The sequence below is a fragment of the Lycium ferocissimum genome, chromosome 1 (assembly GCF_029784015.1).
Source record: "Lycium ferocissimum isolate CSIRO_LF1 chromosome 1, AGI_CSIRO_Lferr_CH_V1, whole genome shotgun sequence".
Classification (NCBI taxonomy): Eukaryota; Viridiplantae; Streptophyta; class Magnoliopsida; order Solanales; family Solanaceae; genus Lycium; species Lycium ferocissimum.
The window spans coordinates 47591602-47611882 of record NC_081342.1 but is presented as its reverse complement, the minus strand read 5'-3'; the positions used below and the strand labels follow the sequence as shown (position 1 = coordinate 47611882).

Genomic DNA, 20281 nt, shown 5'->3' with positions numbered 1-20281 from the left:
GAGTGGTTCTTGAAGCAAAAAAACATATCTTCATGCAAGTTGTGAATTCTAGTCAAGTGAAGGGTTAGAGGAAAAAGGTAAGAATTCATTCCCCTTTTATATGTTATGGATGTTGTACATGTTGTAGAGTGTAAAATGAATGGAATTCATGAAGAATATGAATATAGAGGTGGTGGCCGTGTAGTGTATATTGCATGTATAGCCGTGTATATGTGTTGGATTATGAAGAAATGGTGAGCAAGTTTTATTTAGTATGTTGATTGTTGTGTTGTGAATTTTATGTTGCAAATAAAAGCCTAATGAGCTTAGTGGAATGCTAGTAGTTGGAGGCTTGTCTTGGAAGATTATGTAATTAAATATGATGTTCATGCATGCATGGAAATATAATGTTGTTAGTGTGAGGTTGTTAATGCGCAAATTATTAGGTTGTTATTGTTTTATTGGAGTTGGAAGGTTTTGAAGAAAGTAGTATATTGATTGAGTTGTTATAATGTATCTTGGATTGAATATGGAAATTGTTAGTGTGGTTGTTGACATTGTGTTGATAGTTTGGCCGGGTTGAATTCAGGATTGTTGTTAGTTAAAATTGGCTAAGTTGAAGTTTTGGAGATGGTATACTTATAGGGGAAGTCTTCAACCGAAATTTTGGTAGACAAATGTTACTTTAAGATTCCGTTTCTAAATGCTCTAATTAAGGTTTGGTAAATGTGACCAATTTGTAGATTTTGGCGGATTTGGAACTTGAATTTGGAGTAGCACAAGGAGCGGAAAAAGGTATGTAAGGCTTCGCTTCCTTCCTTGGCATGTCTTAGACGTAATAGGTTTGGACACGGGCCTCGGGGACAATTCCCTTCCTAGAAATCCGTGATTGAATTTAACCACTTTTTCATTATAGAGATTGAATTAGAAGTTTGTATAGAATGCTGGAAAGTTATCTAAACATCTAGAACTCGCACAAATATGACCCGACTACCTTAAAACTCTCATAAGTGACGCCTTGGAATGTAACATATGTAAGTTGTTTACGCCGCCTCATTTGACTCGAGGTGGGCCCACTGTTCCCGGATTTTCTTTATTGCTCCGTTTATCAGACGATAAGTGTTATAACTACTATGCTAATGAGAATGTTTCTAGGATGATAATGATAACGATGATGTAAGGAAGAGAATATGTCGACGATAAGTGTAACAAGAATGATTCCATGCCTAAGAGCCTTAAGTCAAGAATCTAATGCGAGTATAAAAGTGTTAAACTAGTCCTTGGTCTTTAATTTTATTCCTTGGTTATGATAATATCTTAAGCATTTCAAGTATATGAACTAACGTTTATGATGTCCATGGTTTCGTTTCATGTTTTCTTTTCCTCGATATCATTTTCCGTTGATAGTCCGTTATGATTATCGTTCCTTCAAGGTGAAAAATATGTATATGTACGTAGGTACCGGGGGAAGGGATACATGTATATGTGGGGAAAGGAAAGGGATACGTGTTTCATTGCCACCGGAGTGGTGGCTTATCATCCGGACGCGGGATGCCGGACGCGGGATATATGGGCGGCGATTTATTTAAACGCTATGTGGGCGGCGACGTTGTTCGGTGCTATGACATGACATGATATGCTATGACATGACACGATATGATATGATATGATATCTTATGACATGACACGATATGCTATGACATGACACGATACGCTATGACATGATATGATATGATATGATACGACACGATATGATATAATATGATATGATATGATACGATATGATATGATACGATACGATACGATATAATATGATGTGATATAATACGATACGATATGATATGATATAATATGACCTGACATGACATGATAGGACATGACACGATATGATATGATATGATACGACATGATATGATATGCTACGATATGATATGCTATGACAAGACACGACATGATATGAGTTCTATTTTCCATGTCTACGAAAAGAAATGTTTTTTTAAAAAAAGGAAAGACAAGCATGCACGTATCCGGCTTGAAAGGGGTATTCCTATATACAGGTTATTTTCTTGTTCCATTATATATATATATGTCCCCATGATGTTGTTAATCCTACTCTATGCTCCTGATTGTATTACTTTCCGTGCCTTACATACTCGGTACATTATTCGTGCGCGTCCCTTGTGGACGCTTGCGTTCCATGCCACGCGAGTCGGCGGTGGACGGACTTGACTCTGGGAGCTCCGTCGACGGTATTGTAGCAGCGCTCCAGTTGTTCCGGAGCCTCAGTCTTTGGTACTATTTTGTATATGTATGTAATCGGGCACGGCAGTACTCGGCCCTTCTTATGTATATGTGTACTATGTTTAGAGGCTCGTAGACAGATATGTACGATTAGATATTTTGTACTTTGATGGTCTGTATATTTGTATAATGTGATAGCAACGTTTGCTAGCCTATGTTTATACTATGCTATTAATGTTAAGTGACAAAGCAGAAAAAAAAAATGCGGTGTTGTTCATACGGCCCACTTAGTGATAAGAATACGACACGAGATAAGAGGTGCCCGGTACAAGTATCGGGTACCCGTCGCGGCCCTAGTTGGGTCGTGACAAATCAAGACTTTAAAAATTCCACAACAGTCCAAAAATTATGCACCAAAAACACAAAAAGAGAAAAGATGAAAGCATTACATGAACAAAATGCTTGAAAATATGGTTGCAGGATGCTTTGCATCTTTTAGCCTCACTAAGATGAGTATTTATAATATTATTAGTGAAGAAGAAAAGACTGCCAAATAATAATGAGATTAATTCTTAATTTGAATATCGCTCATCATTTCTAAACCGAAATGTTTAGCAATTTATCCTATTTGATTAATCTACATTTAATTGTTCAATGCACTCTTCCAACTCTCCTAATTATGTATAGCAATGAAAAGACGCCCACGTAATGTTGATTAATGTAATTTATTGCTGCTCTTGAATGTGTAATTAACTTTCATGTAATTTAAATATTAGTATTTAATATTTAATTTTTTTATTTACTACATTTTAATTTAGTGCAAGGGTAAAATTATAATCTGACTTTGATGATAGGAGCTTCCCAATTTTAATATAATATGATGATATGATATAATGATATAGATATAGATAGTAAAGTCAAGATAATACTAGCATAACGCACTACATTATTCAATTTCACCAAAGTGCATTTTCTTTTTGATCAATCATATCTATCCAAAGATTTTTTAAAAAAAAGAAAAAAGTAAAGAATAACGCAAAGAATAAGCTTTTGAAGGCATCAGGTAAAATGAAACTTGTGGTCCGTCCAACTCCAAGTGCATACCATCTCAGTATTCCAATTCCCATCCCTGTAAAATAATGTCCCCTAAATCATTAATTACAACCTCACCACTGCAATTCTCTTGGATCTCTTCTGCACCAACAACACCATTGGCCAATTTCCTAGAACCCAACAACCATTCCCCATTTTCAAAATGTCTTTAACTATTAGACTACACACTACTAGTACCATTATTGCCCACTATTGTAACACTACTAGCAAGAAAAACTCCTATTACACCGAAATTAAAGCTAACCCCATTTACCATTTTAACAAATTGTCCCACCTTCTGTTTTCCCACAAACAAAAGATGACTTCTTCTTCTTCAAGAGGGATGATTGTGAAGAGCTCTTTGATTGAGCCAGATGGGGTTTCCTTGTTGGATCTTGTGGTGCCAGAGAATGAAAGGGCTGCCAAGGTTGTGTTATGGTTTGCCCCAATTTCTTACCTTATTTGGATTTTATAAAATCGTGTTTTACTTCAAAATGCGTCTTTTTTTTTCTTTTTTTTTTTGTACAAAACGTTTTCTTGGTGGAAGACTAACTCTTCTATATCTGTCCTTTCTCTTGGAGAAGTTTTAGAATTTTATAATTAGAAGATCTTTCATTTCATTCAAAAACATAATAACATCCACAATGTACTCATTAAAAGAGTCTGGTTTAGGGGGAGATTATTCTCTCATAGTTGGTTACTTGATCAAATCATATTATAATATTATGCCTTTTTGGTATATATTTTTTTGTGTCTGATTTATTGTGGTTCAAGATTCACAATTATTAGCTTCCGCATGACGCCTATTATTTCGATCCCAACAGGTTGGAGAGGCAGAAGCAATGGTAAAAGTGAAGCTGACAAAGATTGATGTTGAATGGGTTCATGTGATTAGTGAAGGTTGGGCTAGTCCTCTTAGAGGATTCATGAGAGAGGATGAGTATTTGCAAACCTTACATTTTAATTCTCTCAGATTGAAAGATGGGACTATTGTCAATATGTCACTTCCCATTGTATTGGCAATTAATGATGAAGATAAAGAACGGATTGGTTCCTCAACTGATGTTGCTTTGGTTGGCCCAAATGATGATTTACTTGCCATTCTCACAAGGTCAGACCCCCTTTTTTACCCCTGTTTGGATGGTTGTTTCCCGTGGTTCATTATTATATTGTTTTCGTTAATACTATGTTTGTTTCCATTGTTCTTAAAATTGTATTGTATGGTGTTTTAAACCTGTTGTAACTCCATTATTATTTAACCATGAAAAAAACTCAATTTTTGTAACCACGGATTTGGTGGTTGTTTTGTGGTTACTTATTTTTATGTTATTAAACTACAACAAACGATACAGTCTATCCAAACATTGTATTAATTAATACAGTACAATACAATACAATACAATACGATACGATATTGTACATTACAAAACCATGGGTAACAACCATCCAAACAGAATGTTAATTTCCCTGCGGTCGGAAACAATCAAATGACAGTTCGTGTTTAGATTTAATAGTTGATTTACTGCAAGATTTATATACACATGCTAACCTACCATTAGCATAGGTACCGGTTACTTCTGTTCACCAAAGTCTTGACAGATGAACACAACCTTTTTTTTTTTTTTTTGATCTCAACCCTGATTTCCTATGGTCCATTCCAACTTCACTGACTACTAGCTATAGACACGAAAACTACTCTTAAAACGTCAAAGCTAATGTGGTTGCTTCTTTGTAGTAAAGTACTAGTTTTAAACAATCCAGTCGTATAAGAATTATATCATTCAGGTTTCACATCTTTGGTCTAGTTGTATTGTTTGAGATTGCATTAACGAATCTGACTGACCTTGTATTAAAATTGATTTACGTTTGAAACGTGCTTTTATCTTTCAATTGGCTTACTATATTATGGATTTCACCTCTATCCAGGTTTTTGTAGAAATGACATGAGAAAATAAAAAAAGAAGAGATGAGATTAAAAAAATTGATTGTTTTTGAGTGACTTGGGCAGCATCGAGACTTGAAATTAAATTCACACGAATGATCCTCTGTATAAAAGAGAAATAAATATGAATGATAGGAAATATGCAAGAAAAGTATGTTTATGATATTGAATGGATATGTTTGATGAGTATACGGCTCCTATCCGTCAAATTATGTGGTTATCTTGTTGTTGGGAGCTGGAATAGATCAATACTTGCAACTGTTGCAGTCTTCAACTCTACTGAATGCAAAAGAGCTTTTCTAGAAGCTCCTTCCCCCCCTGAGTGGCTAACTGCCCAATACTGTCCATGTACTCTTCCAGTGAATTCATTGGAAGAAAATTATCTACCATTTATCAGTTAGTAATTTCAGGGAAAAGATGTTGATTGTTATAATCTATTGAACTTGTCATGATTAAATCTTTTGCAGTAGTGAGATCTACAAGCATAATAAAGAAGAAAGAATTGCAAGGACATGGGGGACTACAGCTCCAGGATTACCTTATGTTGAGGAGGTAATTACTCCTGCTGGAAATTGGCTTATTGGTGGAGATCTGCAAGTCATAAAGCCTATCAAATATAATGATGGTCTTGATCACTACAGGCTTTCTCCCCAGCAACTTCGAAATGAATTTGATCAACGTGAGGCGGATGCAGTTTTTGCTTTTCAGTTGAGAAATCCTGTCCATAATGGCCACGCTTTGCTTATGAATGATACACGGAGGAGACTTTTGGAAATGGGTTACAAGAATCCAATTCTTCTGCTCCATCCTTTAGGTGGTTTTACTAAGGCTGATGATGTGCCTCTAGATGTCCGTATGGAACAACATAGCAAGGTTGGTCGAGCCTAGTGCCTTTGGTGTGTTATGTTTGTAGTTGCCTGGTAAAGATCCCATTATTGAATATTTTTTGTATCAAAAAGTAAAGAAATCAGAACATACACAACCTCTGAAGTATGCTATTTTCCTAGAATCATGAATTAACTCTCCATATGCCATCTATCTCCATTATTGTTTGAAGTGCTGTTACTTATACCTTTATAGGTCCTAGAAGATGGAGTTCTCGATCCCAAGACTACTATCGTGTCCATATTTCCCTCACCAATGCATTATGCTGGACCAACTGAAGTACAGTGGCATGCAAAGGCACGGATAAATGCGGGTGCAAATTTCTACATTGTAGGTCGCGATCCTGCTGGTATGGGCCACCCAACAGAGAAGAGGGACTTGTATGATCCAGATCACGGGAAGAAATTGCTAAGCATGGCTCCTGGTCTTGAGAAATTGAACATTCTGCCCTTCAGGGTAGGTCTTACTGCATTAGTTATCATAGTTTCTCTAAGAGTTTACATAAATGGTCATCCAACTTATAATACAATTATAGAAAATCAACAACCTTAATTTTGCATGAGTAAAATCAGTAAACTCTACTATATTGCCTAGAAAGTCATTTTGTCCAGAACTCAGCCAAGTTAATGCCAGAAGCCTGAGAATTAAAAAGAAACTACCAAGCTTGATTTAAATGGCATCTCACCATTTAAAAAATTTATTGAACTATATAAATGGTCTCTAACCCAATTAAACGATCCAACCCTCAAGAATACCCCTTATATAGGGTTAAATTTCCCATGGGCGGACGCATGCTGCTCATCGAAGCGGTGTCAGGCAACACCACTTCGTTGGAAAATTTTATTAGTTACACATATAAACAATTCTCAAAATGAATATATATGATTAAATGAAACCACTCGACGTAAGCTTTGTGTGGTCTGATGGTCAGGATCGCCAGCTTCATGCCTAAGTCGGTGGTTCGGATCTCGTTGTGTGTGCCCTTTGCACAAACTTTTTAAGTTTTTTTAAATGATAGAGCCTGTAAGGATCAATCGTTTTCCTCCCCAGGGCTTAAAAGGGGATTAAAGCAGTACAGCATTGGCTATTTTGTGATAATCAATGATAAACAAGTAATTAACTTAAACTCAAATTTTGGAAAACATTTATTAAACTCAAATTTTGGAAAACATTTATCCTTTTCACGAAAAAAAAAAAGAAAAAGAAAAAAAGATTGCTCCTTTTTTTTCTGGTGTTTCTCGCTATTAAGTTGATGAGTTTAATGTTCAAAATCTAATATTTGTTGAAATTTTGTTATTTTTCACATATATATGTTTAGTGTCAAAACTATCGGCTTCGGTTGAACCCGTAACGCTAAGGCTACATCCACCACTGGTTATAATAATCCGTTAATCACTTTAAATGTCGGCAGCGCTTACAGAAAATGCTGAGTATGCCATTTTAGTTCCCCAAACTGAACAAGATACCCGTCGCTTTATACTTAATACCCACCCAAACCCATTTGTAGGTTATAAGAACTTTGTAATAGTATTTTAATATTTCTATATAGATTTAGCAGATAGCTATTTATTATTGGAGCGTCACATTATTCTAAAGCAATCTAGGCAAAAAGTGAACAGAAATTTAAAATTTGAACTTCTTCGAAAATTTAATGATGACAAATTCATTTTTTGATTTTGCACGTATTGATTTGAAAATTTTGACCGATATAAATTAGTTCAACATAAATAAATAGTGAGAAAATGAAATTAAATACAACGCTATATGTATATGTGTGTGTATTTGCGCTTGTTGATCAAATTATTCGAAAATTTTGTACCTAGAGATGGATTTGGTGCATATTTTGAGTAAGGGGGTGTGTAGTTAGGGGAATTTAAGCATACAGGTTATTCTTAGGGGTCGGGTACTTTATTTGGGTTAGTGAAAGTTTACTTAGTGCCAATTTTTTTTATTTTTTTTTTTAAAAAAAAAAAATTGGTGGGATGGCATTTAAATCTAGGTAATTTCTTTTATTCTGTCAGGCTTGCCATGTGGGAGTTCCAGCATTAACTTGTTTGAGTTCCAGCCAAAATGAATAAATGATTCTCTAGGAAAATAGTGAGAGTTTAGTGATTTTACAGTTACAAAATTAAATTTGCTGAGTTTTACGCAATTGTGCTATAAGTTCGAAAATTAATCCGTATCCTGCTAGCATATCTGGTAGTAATTATTATTGGCAGTCTTCATATATTACCTGCAAATGAGTGCCCCAAATCACATGGTGAAGTCAAGACAAATTCTTTTGATGTGTCTTAAGTTCAAAACATCTTGTCCTCTACTGTTTGTCATTGTAATCAGCTTACAGCTGTTCTTGAACATTTTTTTCTCCAATTTTTAAAGGCCTGGAGCTTCTTTTACCCTTTCTAATTTTCTGCTAATTTTTTGCAGGTGGCAGCATATGATACAGTGGAAAAGAAGATGGCATTTTTTGATCCTTCACGTGCTAAAGATTTTCTCTTTATTTCTGGAACTAAGGTGAGGACAGGATTCCGATGCCACGTTCTTTTGGTCGTTCTTGTACATAGATGAAGCTTACCTTGAGGTTGGTTTAGACTATTTAATGCTGTGAGAGTGCTTTGAAGTTTTAATATTCGTAAGAGTCAGAATTGTGAAATGATATCTTATCTGCATGTGAGAACACAACCGTGGGTTTGGGATTCTCCATGTAGTAAAAAAAAGGCTCTACCTAGAAGTTGGTTTGGATACTATTTTACTATTCTTCAGCTTTTGGTGCTGTATGAGTTATAATTATGAAATAGCATCTGATCAGCATCTGAAAATAGGAACTCAGGTTTGGGCCTTCTCCATTGGGGGAAGAAGCTGTTTGTATTACTGTTGAGACTTTCAAGCTTAAGGCCATGAAAACAATTGTCAAATCTAATGGTGAGTGTCAGAGGTTGTACTGAGGGAAAGAAGTAAGGTTATCTGGTAATTGGGGCTTAAAGTGTCGTCACATGATAATTATTTGCATAAACAATTAGATCCCTTTATTTTGATTAGAAACTTCCATAATCCTATGAAACAGTGGAGGATTGTGTTTGTTATGTTGATGACAGATGCTACATTCTTGTTTTGGTTGGTAGAGCTGCATGAGCTTGAAACTTACAGTACCTTTTCTCATTCTCTTTGTGTCTCCTTACACTCTTTGATGTTTTTACTCAATCGATGACCTCTTCTACAGATGCGGACTTATGCAAGAACTGGTGAGAATCCTCCCGATGGTTTCATGTGTCCTGGGGGATGGCAAGTCTTGGTCAAATACTATGAGAGCTTGCAGGCTGAGGAAGCTGTACAAAACTCTCCTCTTCTTTCAGCAACCTCATAATGACCATAAAAAAAGCTCTCTTCAGGTTAAAGAACAAAGTTGCAAAGAGATTGATCGTGTCTCATCTTCGCTATCTGCTATCTTTTGCTGGTGTTCCTCGGCTATGTGGATTGATTTGTTATTTTTTGTTAAAAGTACTCATCATTCATTCTAAAAGACTTGTCTTTTAACTGTCATATGCCGTCTTCTAATGATGTTCCGAACAAATCAACCTCTCTTTATCAGACTCGAGAACAATAAGGTCAGACCAAATCAACAGGGTAACGCACCTAATAGCTGAAAAGCCATTATATTGAGCTTCAAAATGCTGCATCCATGCAGAGCCATGAGCAATTAGGATAGCTGTTGATTTATTATTAATACCAAGTATTATTACCAACTGAAAGTAAGATATTATTTTTCTTCTTCCACAACTGAAATTATCATTCATGATGAGATTATGAAACCAAATGGAACAAAAGCAAGCCAGTATAAGCTTTGCTCCTTTTATGTTGCATTTGGGTCCTTATATTAAAATATTCTTTTGATTCTCAGTTCAGCAGAAGCCGAAGCTAGTCTCTCAAGATAGACAACCTTGGAGATTCCAACATTTTTGTTTCTTGGCTAACTGCTTTGTAATTCTAAAGTTAAAATGGGGTTACTATAATTTGGCTTATAAAAGCCAATATCAAGTTAGTAGATTTTTTCGTTCTTTTTTTTTTTTTTTGAAATTGAAAAGCCTTCAATTTTTGTTGAGGATCATAATCATTAGTTGTCTAGGACACTCCTTTTCCTTCCTCTTATATTGTTTTGGTCTTCTCTTTCATGGTTCGGATACGAATGGAGAAACATCTTCAAACTGGTTATCATATTTATTTGAACTAGTCTTATGGTATGCGCAAATACCTATATTTATGATTACAAAATCTTAAAAAATCATATAATGTGTTTGCGTTATGAAATAATAATTGTAAAAAATTTAAGTTCCTTAAAATGATATATATATTTTGATCCCATTTAAATAGCTCAATAAAGGAAGGAACTTTGTTCCACAAAAGCCCTCTGAGGCCTTATTGTGATTTCTAAGGACTTCTATAGTGTAGCGGCCCTAAAAGTTCGTTAAGTTTGAAGGCTTCAAAATTATTTTGCATGTCAAGGATGACTACTAACGATTAAAGTATCATACAGAAGTGAGATTATGCATGTATGGGAAGTCTTCATAAGTAACATATTTTGGAAAAAAAATTGGAACAATCCAACCCCTTGTTTTGAGAGAATTTTTACTTTAATTCATGTCTTAGTGCATTGGACATGTTGTCTTTACTTTTTGAGACTTAGCGGGGTGTTTCGGGTTAAGAACCGAACGGTTTGGGAAGATTTTGGAACATGATCTTTTTTTTTTTTGGTTGGAATGTTAAAAGGCTAAATTAGGATTTTTTTTTTTAAGCAAAGCTACCAGAATAGGTGGAAATTTATTAATAAAGAAAATTATGTACATATCAATCCAAAAGTGATTGATCAAATAAAGAAAACAACAACAACAACAACAACAATAACAAGCCCAATATAATCCCACCATGTTGGGTCTGGGGAGGGTAGAGTGTACGCAGACCTAACCCCCACCTTGAAAAGGTAGGGCGGCTGTTTCGAAAGACCCTCGGCTCAGAGAGAAAACAAGGAAAACAAGACAAAAGGTCGGATAGGGCCAAACATACCGAAAAACAATATGAAAACAAGGAATAACAAAGCGAGAAAGTCATGAAAGAACGATCGGAAAGAAAGGAGCATTAACTACTATAGATAAATAGGATAAACAAAGTACACGGCCCAACAAATATAAGCGACGGTCAAATGCGAAATCAAATGGCAATAAACAAATGAGCAAACGCAACTCCTATGGTGAAAGGATAAGCCACCGGCCTTCTATCCTAATCGAGTCCTCCACAGCCTCTTATCTAAGGTCATGTCCTCAATAGCCCGAAACCGTGTCATATCTGTCTAATCACCTCTCCCCAATACTTCTTCGGCCTCCTTTACCTCTCTCCGAAACCGTCCATAGCCAACCTCTCACACCTCCGCACCGGAGCGTACTGTCTCTCCTCTTCACATGCCCAAACCATCTCGGCCTCGCTTCCCGCATCTTGTCCTCCACCGATGCCACTCCCACTTTGTCTCGGATATCTTCATTCCTAATTCTATCCCTCGTAGTGTGCCCACACATCCACCGCAGCATTCACATTTTCGCGACTTTCATCTTCTGAACGTGACATCTCTTGACTGGCCAACACTCCGCTCCGTACAATAAAGTCGGTCTAACCACCACTTTGTAGAACTTGCCTTTAAGTTTTGGTGGCACTTTCTTATCACATAGCACTCCGGAGGCTAGCCTCCATTTCATCCACCCTGCACCAATACGATGTGAAACATCGTCGTCGATATCCCCATCTCCCTGTATAATACCCAAGATACTTGAAACTTTCTTTTTTGAAACGGCGGGTACCTAGCCTCACTTTCTTGTCAGCCTTACGCGGTACGCCACTGAACCTGCACTCCAAGTATTCTACCTTGGTCCTACTCAATTTAAATCCTTTAGACTCCAATGTCTCCGTCTCCACGACCCTCCGACTATCGTTAACCTCGTTGCGAGTCTCGTCAATCAGGACTATGTCATCCGCGAACAACATACACCAAGGCACCTCGCCTTGTATTTGTCGCGTCAATTCATCCATCACCAAGGCGAATAGAAACGGGTTAAGAGCTAATCCCTGATGCAACCCCATCGAACGGAAAAGTGCTCCGAGTCTCCTCCTACCGTCCTTACCCCGGTCTTAGCTCCATCATACATGTCCTTTATCGCTCTAATGTACACCACGGCACACCTTTAGCCTCCGAGTGCATCTGTAGACCTCTTCGGCACTTTGTCGCAGCCTTTTCTAGGTCAATGAATACCATGTGCAAGTCCCTCTTCCGCTCCCTATATTTGCCCCCCACCAATCTCTTTACAATATGAATGGCTTCTGTAGTCGAGCGCCCCGGCATGAATCCAAACTGGTTCTCTGAAATAAACACACCTCTCCTCACCCTCATTTCTACCACCCTTTCTCACACTTTCATAGTGTGACTTAGCGACTTCGATACCTCTATAGTTGTTGCGGCCTTTGAATGTCTCCTTGTTCTTGTACACCGGAATCATTGCACTCCACCTCCATTATTCCGGCATCTTTTGTCGTCTTGAAAATGACATTAAATAACCCAATTGACCACTCCAAGCCTACCTTGCACTCGCATTCTTCCGAATTCCCCCGGGGAATGTCCCAGTCCGGCCGCTTCTTCCCCGCATCCTACGAACAAATTCTCCCTTCACCTCCTCGACCTTAATACTCCTACCATAACCAAAGTCGCGACGCCATCGCAGTGCTCCAAGTCTCTAACACAATGTCTCTTGTCCCTCTTCGTTCAAGAGTTCATGAAAGATGACCGCCATCTCTCGTCTAACGCGGGTTTCGTACCAACACTTGGCCATTCTCGTCCTTGATGTACTTCACTTGATCCAAGTCGCGTGCCTTCCTCTCTCTCGCCTTGGCGAGCTTAAATAGCTTCTTATACCCACCTCTGTCCTCTAGTTCTGTATAAAGCGTTCAAAGGCTGCTTGTTTTAGCCGCCGAAAAGCCAACTTCGCCTCCTTTCTCGCCATCTTATACTTTTCCTCGTTCGTCCGCTTCTCTTCATCATCCTTGCTATCTACCAACTTCACATATGCATGCTTCTTTGCTTCTACCTTCCCTTGGACTTCTCCATTCCACCACCAATCCCCTTGGTGCCCACCACGATGGCCTCGTGAGATCCCCAATACCTCTTTAGCTGCTTCCCTAATGCAACTGGCCGTCCTATCCCACATACTGCTCGCATCCCCCCTACTATCCCACGCTCCCATAGCCATTAACTTCTCTCCCATCTCTAGGGCACTAGCCGGAGTCAAACTCCCCCACCTAATCCTCGGTCGGTCATCCACGACCCTCTTCTTCTTCCTCCTTCTTATCTCCAAATCCATCACCAGTAGTTTATGTTGGGTCGTAAGATTCTCACTCGGTATGACCTTGCAGTCCTTACAGAGGCCTTTATCATCTTTTCTAAGAAGCAAAAAGCCTATTTGCGTCGCAGCCACCGAGCTACGAAAGGTTACCAAGTGCTCACCTTCTTCGGAAAACTCGAGTTGGCTACCACCAATCCAAAGATTTTGCGAAATCCGGGAGTGAGACTCACTCCACCATTCCCCGTCCCCGAAGCCAAATCCACCACCCTTATCATAACCCTCGAAACAGACCCAATGTGCCCATTGAAATCTCCTCCTATGAATAACTTCTCGGAAAGGCGGTATACTTACCACCACTTTGTCCAAGTCCTCACCAACAAGCCGCCTTTTTACCTCCTCGTCCAAACCCAGCTTGTGGCGCGTAGGCACTAATAATGTTCAAGGTGAACCCTCCAACGACTAACTTAATCGCCATCATCCTGTCATTGATCCTTCTAACCTCTACCACCTGGTCTCTAAGCTCACTATCTACTAAGATCCCTACCCCATTCCTATACCTCGACTTGCCCGAGAACCAAAGCTTGTACCCGTCCACATCCTTAGCTATAGGTCCTACCCATTTAGTCTCTTAGACGCAAGCTATATTAATCCTCCTCTTCTTAAGAATCTTAACTAACTCTATGGACTTTCTCGATAAAGTCTCAATATTCCAAGACCACTCTCTCGGCCTAGAAGCTCCCTCAACCCCCTTAGCCCCCCAACAGCCCCCGATCCCAACCAAGAACACGACCCTAGTCTACCATCCCTCGCCAAAGCCAGTAAAGCAAATATACGCTAGTGAAAGGTTAATCTAAGACAAACGAAGGATCAAGAATAAAGCACAAGATAGCAATATTCTATAGGCAGTGAAATAGGTATTCAATTAGGCGGAGCAGGCAAAATTTATAAGGCTAAAAGACATGAAATGGGCTATTGGAGGTACAGACTCCAAGTAAATAAAACCTGTTCACCACCGAGAAAAGAGAAATCTCTGTTTGCTGTTCTCTGCCGGGAATACTGTTCGCAGGCCGGAATCACTGTTCACCGTCGGAAAACTCGAGTACCTGTGCAGAACCTGCCCGGAAACCTACTGGTGGAGGGTTTCCGATCGCAGTGTAGAAGGGAAAGGAAAAGAGAAAGACAAAAACAAAAAAAAGAAGAAGGAAAGAAAGAAAGAGGAGAGAGAGAGAGATCCGGCCGGGTCGCCGGTCGCCATTTGGGGTGGCTTGGTTGGGGGGTGGGTGGGGTGGGGGTTGGGGGGGGGGGGGTGTGGAGGGGCTGCACTTACCGTTGGAGAACAGAGGAGAGAGAGAGAGAGAAAACAGAGGAAAACAAGTCCTCTAGCTAATGACAGTAAAAAAAAAAAAAAAAAAAAAAAAAAACAGAAAGTGGAAAATGGAAATACAGATTGAGATTGAAACAAACTAATAACAGCTAAGAATCCAATGGCCTTGACTTGATAACATCTATCACACCTTCAAAGTCTCATAGGTGGAATGTTTCAAATCATTTGAATCATTCTCCAGGTAACTTGAATGTAGTTGTACTCTTCTGTGGAAACCATCATCTGTATGGAAGCAAGAACCACTCTCAAACTTGTGGCATTTTCAAAAGATCATGAAACATAGCATGGACTTTTGTAGCTTCCATATTAAGGAATGAACATGATAAACACACTAATACCACCTTAACACAGTTGCTGCATCTATCCATACTAGTTCATTCAGCATATTGTAAATGGCTATTCTATATGTCCTGATCATCAGTCTGGTGCTTTATCTTGTGCTTTTCTTATTCTCAAGTTTGGAATTCCAGCCTTTTCAATGTCCAATATCTTCCTAGCTTGACTTGGTAACTCTTGGAAACTGTTGAAGTGAATTGTACTTGCAAAATCAAAACCCATGCTAGTTAAAAAATCGGCAAGTCCATTCCCTTCTCTGTGTATGTGCACCACAGTCACCATTTGATCCCTTCTCATTCTATTAATATCATCCACCACCATTGAGATACACCATGGAATTTTCCATTCCGCAATAAGAATCATCTTCATTGTCATAGAGTCAGTCTCTATGATCAGAGGGAAGAGTTGATTATCTAAGCAGTATTTCAATCCCATTCTAATAGCCTCAGCTTCTGCTACCAAATTTGATCTATCTTGTAACTTCTTAGTAGCAACATACACCAAGTCTCCATCCTCATTTCTAATACAAGAAGCAACAGAACTTGTCCCTGGATTACCCTTAGCAGCTCCATCAGTATTACACTTAAACCATCCTGTTGCTGGTCTCATCCACCTTATCACTTTATAAATAATTGATGGTTTATAATCTTCAGAAAACTGCACATTGAGATGCCACTTTGTTGGTACATTCAGCCCAGGGAACAACACCTTGCATAACAAGTGTATGTTCAAATTAATTTCATCTATTACCCTATTAAAGGTCATGGTGCCTTCATGAAATTAATTGTTTCTCCATTTCCATAGTTGCCAAACAATAAAAGCAGGAACAACTTTAAACACAGGTTTCAGCTTGTAATGACATTCTGCTTCCTACCAGCTTCTGATAGCATGTTTAACTTGTACACAACTCATGGTCAATCTAGCTGCTGCATTAAAGACTCTCCAAAATTTGTCGGCAAAATCCCACAAAGAAACAAATGATTAATGGATTCTTGATTAGCACAATTACAGCAGCAACACTTTGATATTCCAAAAGAACTTTGAAAAGATCTTATGAAGCTCTTTTATAACACATTTTAGTGGCATGATAGCAGACAATCTATGGATGGGAATGATTTGGAGAACACTAGTGATTAATACTGCTTTTCCACCATAAGACAAAGATCTTCCCTTTCCAAGTTTGTAACTTGTCTTTGACTTTCTTCAATAACTTAGTATAATCAACTTTTCTCTTTCTTGCATGAGTAATTGTACAACCAAGATATGTAAAAGGGAATTGACCTCTCACAAATCCCGTTACTGCTTCCACCTGTTGAATCAACTCATTTGACACTTTTTTGTACATATAGAAAGAACTTTTCCTTTTATTTATCAATTGTCCAGATATCCTTTCATACTCTTGAAGAGTATCCATGATTAGCTGCAATGAATTACTCTCTGCAGATGAGAAAATGATGGTATCGTCTTGTCACGACCCAAATAGCCGTGAGTGACCCCACACTAATTCTCCTAGTGGGCGAACCAATCCCCCTAACCAATCATCATTCATTCAAGGATATAATGATAATAATAATCACAAAACTATCCAGTCATGCCATAAATAAATAAAGGTGCGGAAATCCTAACTATTACAACCCCAAAATCCAAAAGTCATCGTACAAGGACTCTAAAATATAATTGTCTAAAGAATGAACAACTGTATATAAATGTAAATAATGTTTGGAATGAAAGTAGGCATCAGAATAAGAAAGATCTTCAGGCAGCATGGCATGGATAGGAGCTCACCCTCGGATCTGGCCAGGAACTGGCCTCAAGCTAAATATGAGGTCTAGAAGATGTCTTTGGCACACAATCTGCACTCAAATAAAAAGTGCAGCAAGGTAGTATCAGTACAAACACTATGTACAGGTAGATATCATAGACCGACTAAGATTAGTTTTAAACACTATTAACCAGTAGATATCATAGGCCGACTAAGATTAGTATCATGCATACGTTCATAAAATTAATAAGATAGGCACAATAACACATAACCAATTAATGTCATCAATAGAAATCAGCCAACATAGGAATAAGATAAGTCCAGACATCATAATATGAATCTCAACGTATTTCCAGTCCAACATTCACTATGGAATGTGATCAGCCAACAATAGCATGTCAAGAATTATAAGGCATCAAGCCACAAGTCATGTTAAGACTCAAGTAGATTAACTCATCAACATAGTGAATATGTAATCGTCTCAATCAACAAGAAGAGTGTATATGAACTCCTTTCTTCTTATAACACAACAATTACACCTAAGGTTTTAGCACATAAAGTAATGGCGACAAGTGTTGGCACCTAATTTTTGACCTCCCATAATTTATCTTGATTACTCAGAGTCCTTGGAAAATAAACAAAATAAGCTATGCACCTTAAAGGGTTTAAATAATTTTTATAAATTGTTCAGAATAATATTTTGCTCCTTTAAATTGGTGAAAGGTTTTTCATGATATCACAAAGTTGTTAGAAATTAATTGGTATTTTTATGACATTTATAAGATATTTATTGGATTTAATCAAAGAAAAAAGGGCATTTTGTTTTAAAATAATAATCATTATTTAATTGTTAAATTGTCAAAAATCAAAATTAGCAAATACTTTATTCCCTTTAATCCATGGAGTTTGAGTGATTTAAATAATTGACCATTTCACCCTTTAATCTTTAATTTTGCATAACTGTGTGATTTGTCAAAATTTATTTATAATTATCTATAAATGTTTTAATTAGTTAATTAAGTGGTCCTTATTGCAAATTGATGTTTAAATTATTTAATTATTTTTGTTATGGCCACAATTAATTTGATCAATTCATGGTTCAAGGAAATTGGGGTAATTTTTGTAAAATTAGCCTCTTAATGGCCTTGATTGAAATAACCAAATTCATTGGCTTAAATTAATCAAGGTCATTAATGCAATTTAATTTTAAACCTGCTAATTAGGCTAAATATGGCCATAATTGAAATAACCAGCTAAATTAAAATCAATTAAGGCCAAATTTGGCCATAATTGAAGTAATTAGTTGGATCAGAATCCATTAGGGCCATGTTCACAATTTTAGGCCCATTAACACAATTGGCTAGTTTTTAACTATTTTAATAAAATAATTATGTCCTAATTTTATCTATAATTATAATATCATCAATTTTAATCTTTATTTAATTATCTTTTTATATATGTACCAGGTATGTGTGTGTGTGTGTGTGTGTGTATATATATATATATACACAAAAGAAAAGGGCCAGCCTTTTTAATTTCTTAAAATCTGAATAGAGTCCAGCCCAAACCAGGGCTGAGACCCTTCCTTTATTTCATTTCATTTTTTTTTTAAAAAACCCTATAAACCCACCCCGTTTCTCTCTCTTCCGTGTAACCCTAATCGCCGCCTCATGTTTGTCTCTTCTCTCTCCGCCAAAAATGGCAAAATTACAGAGTGTAGCAGATGTACACAAATCGAACCAAATGAGGTTCAGATCTGGCTGTTCATGTGTTTGAGGAATCATTTGAGACGTAGATTCGATTTGAAAGTTCATTTTTAGGGAAATATGTTTGTCCCACATCGGTGTTTTTGGAGAGTTGAACAATTTTTGGGATTCTATAAATAGAACCCCAACCCTTTCACAGGAAGAGGTCTTTTTTTTGGAGAAAAATTTTGAGTTTTGAAAGTTAGAAGTTTAAAAGAGTTTAGGAGATCCTTTTTTGGAGAAAAAGTTTGAGTTTTGAAAGTTAGAAGTTTAAAAGAGTTTAGAAGGTCTTTTGGGGGAGAAAAAATCTGAGTTTTGAAAGTTAGAAGTTTAAAAGGAGTTTTCGAGGTCAGAAAATTGGAGAAATTAAAAGGAAGGCTGAAAACTTCGGATTTCAAGCCTCTTTAGTAAAACAAATTTTAAGACTTCACTAGTTTGAGGTTTTTTCTGAGTTCAACTATTTATTTTCCTTTTGCTTGTGAGTCTGTGTGGCTGAGTGTGGTCTTGGTAGCACAAAGGGCTTTCAAATTCATTTTTGACCAAGACTGCACTATTAAAAGGTAATATTCTATCCTTTACTTATTTTGTTAATGCTTAGTAGTTAGTTTATATGATAGTGGCTTGTTAATGTTAGTTGGTTGTTGTATTACCTTTTGGTTCAACTAAATGAATGTGCTGCTTGGGTGATGTTAAAAAGATGGTAATGGAACGAACAACAAAAGGGTTAAGTCTTACCTTCAAATAGGAGTTTCACCGTAGCCTTAGAAAATCACCTCTCACTTTCTTGGGAACTATTTTTGGTGTTAGGTGGGGAATGGCTTCGAAATTTGTAATATAAAAGTCAATTTCTATGTCCCATCGACTGCTGCAGCTGTCTCGCTGGAGCGGGAAACCCCACTGCTACGGGGACCTCATTAAACCTAAAACACCGCGGCGGAGACCGGCGACCTGCGGCGGCGGACTCACTGCAGTGGTAGTACACCCGCTGCAGCGGTCACATCTGACTAGTGAGCTCTGGTTTTTCACCAGATTTCTACCCAAAATCCAACATCAATCCGAGGCCCTACAGGCGCAAACCAAACATGCACATCAATATAAAAACATGCTACGGACTCACCCATGGCCTCGGAATTCCCAACAAAAGTCAAATTTACTAAGTCACCCCCCAACAAAAATAAGTCAAGTTTTCAAACAAGTATACAAATACAATCAAAGGCCTTTATTTCAGAATTCTAGCTCCTGAAGTTATCACTAGACTCACTCCTAGTCTTGGAAAGGAACTAGCAGGGGTAAAATGATCAAAATACCCATAACGACCTAGCGGGTCATTACACATCTGCATAAGCAAGGTGGTTCAATGCAGAACTCCACTTTGGCATCCCATAGCCTGAAAAAGATGAATGATCAAATAAAGAGTTCAAAGCTCTTGATAACACTTCTGCATAAATGATGAATAGAGTAGGAGAAAGGGGATCTCCCCGCTTGAATCCTCTTGTTGAGTGAAAGAAACAATGAGCATGACTATTCAACATCACAGAA

General features: G+C 37.6%; 1 protein-coding gene across 1 annotated transcript; it reads left to right on the top strand.

The window, feature by feature from the left end:
* The first annotated feature begins 3283 nt into the window (after positions 1-3283).
* Positions 3284-9710, top strand: LOC132054910 (ATP sulfurylase 2-like). The gene is made up of 6 exons (XM_059446859.1): positions 3284-3739; positions 4137-4423; positions 5722-6127; positions 6335-6595; positions 8567-8653; positions 9360-9710. The coding sequence occupies exons 1-6, from the start codon at positions 3476-3478 to the stop codon at positions 9501-9503; spliced, it is 1449 nt and encodes a 482-aa protein (XP_059302842.1). The 5' UTR covers positions 3284-3475; the 3' UTR covers positions 9504-9710.
* Positions 9711-20281: the final 10571 nt, after the last annotated feature.

Excerpts from the sequence above, each read along its gene's own strand:
- LOC132054910 (XM_059446859.1), top strand. The coding sequence starts at position 3,476 with ATGTCTTTAACTATTAGACTACACACTACTAGTACCATTATTGCCCAC. Across the intron at positions 3,740-4,136 it reads AGAATGAAAGGGCTGCCAAG|GTTGGAGAGGCAGAAGCAAT; the intron begins GTTGTGTTATGG and ends CGATCCCAACAG. Across the intron at positions 6,596-8,566 it reads TGAACATTCTGCCCTTCAGG|GTGGCAGCATATGATACAGT; the intron begins GTAGGTCTTACT and ends AATTTTTTGCAG.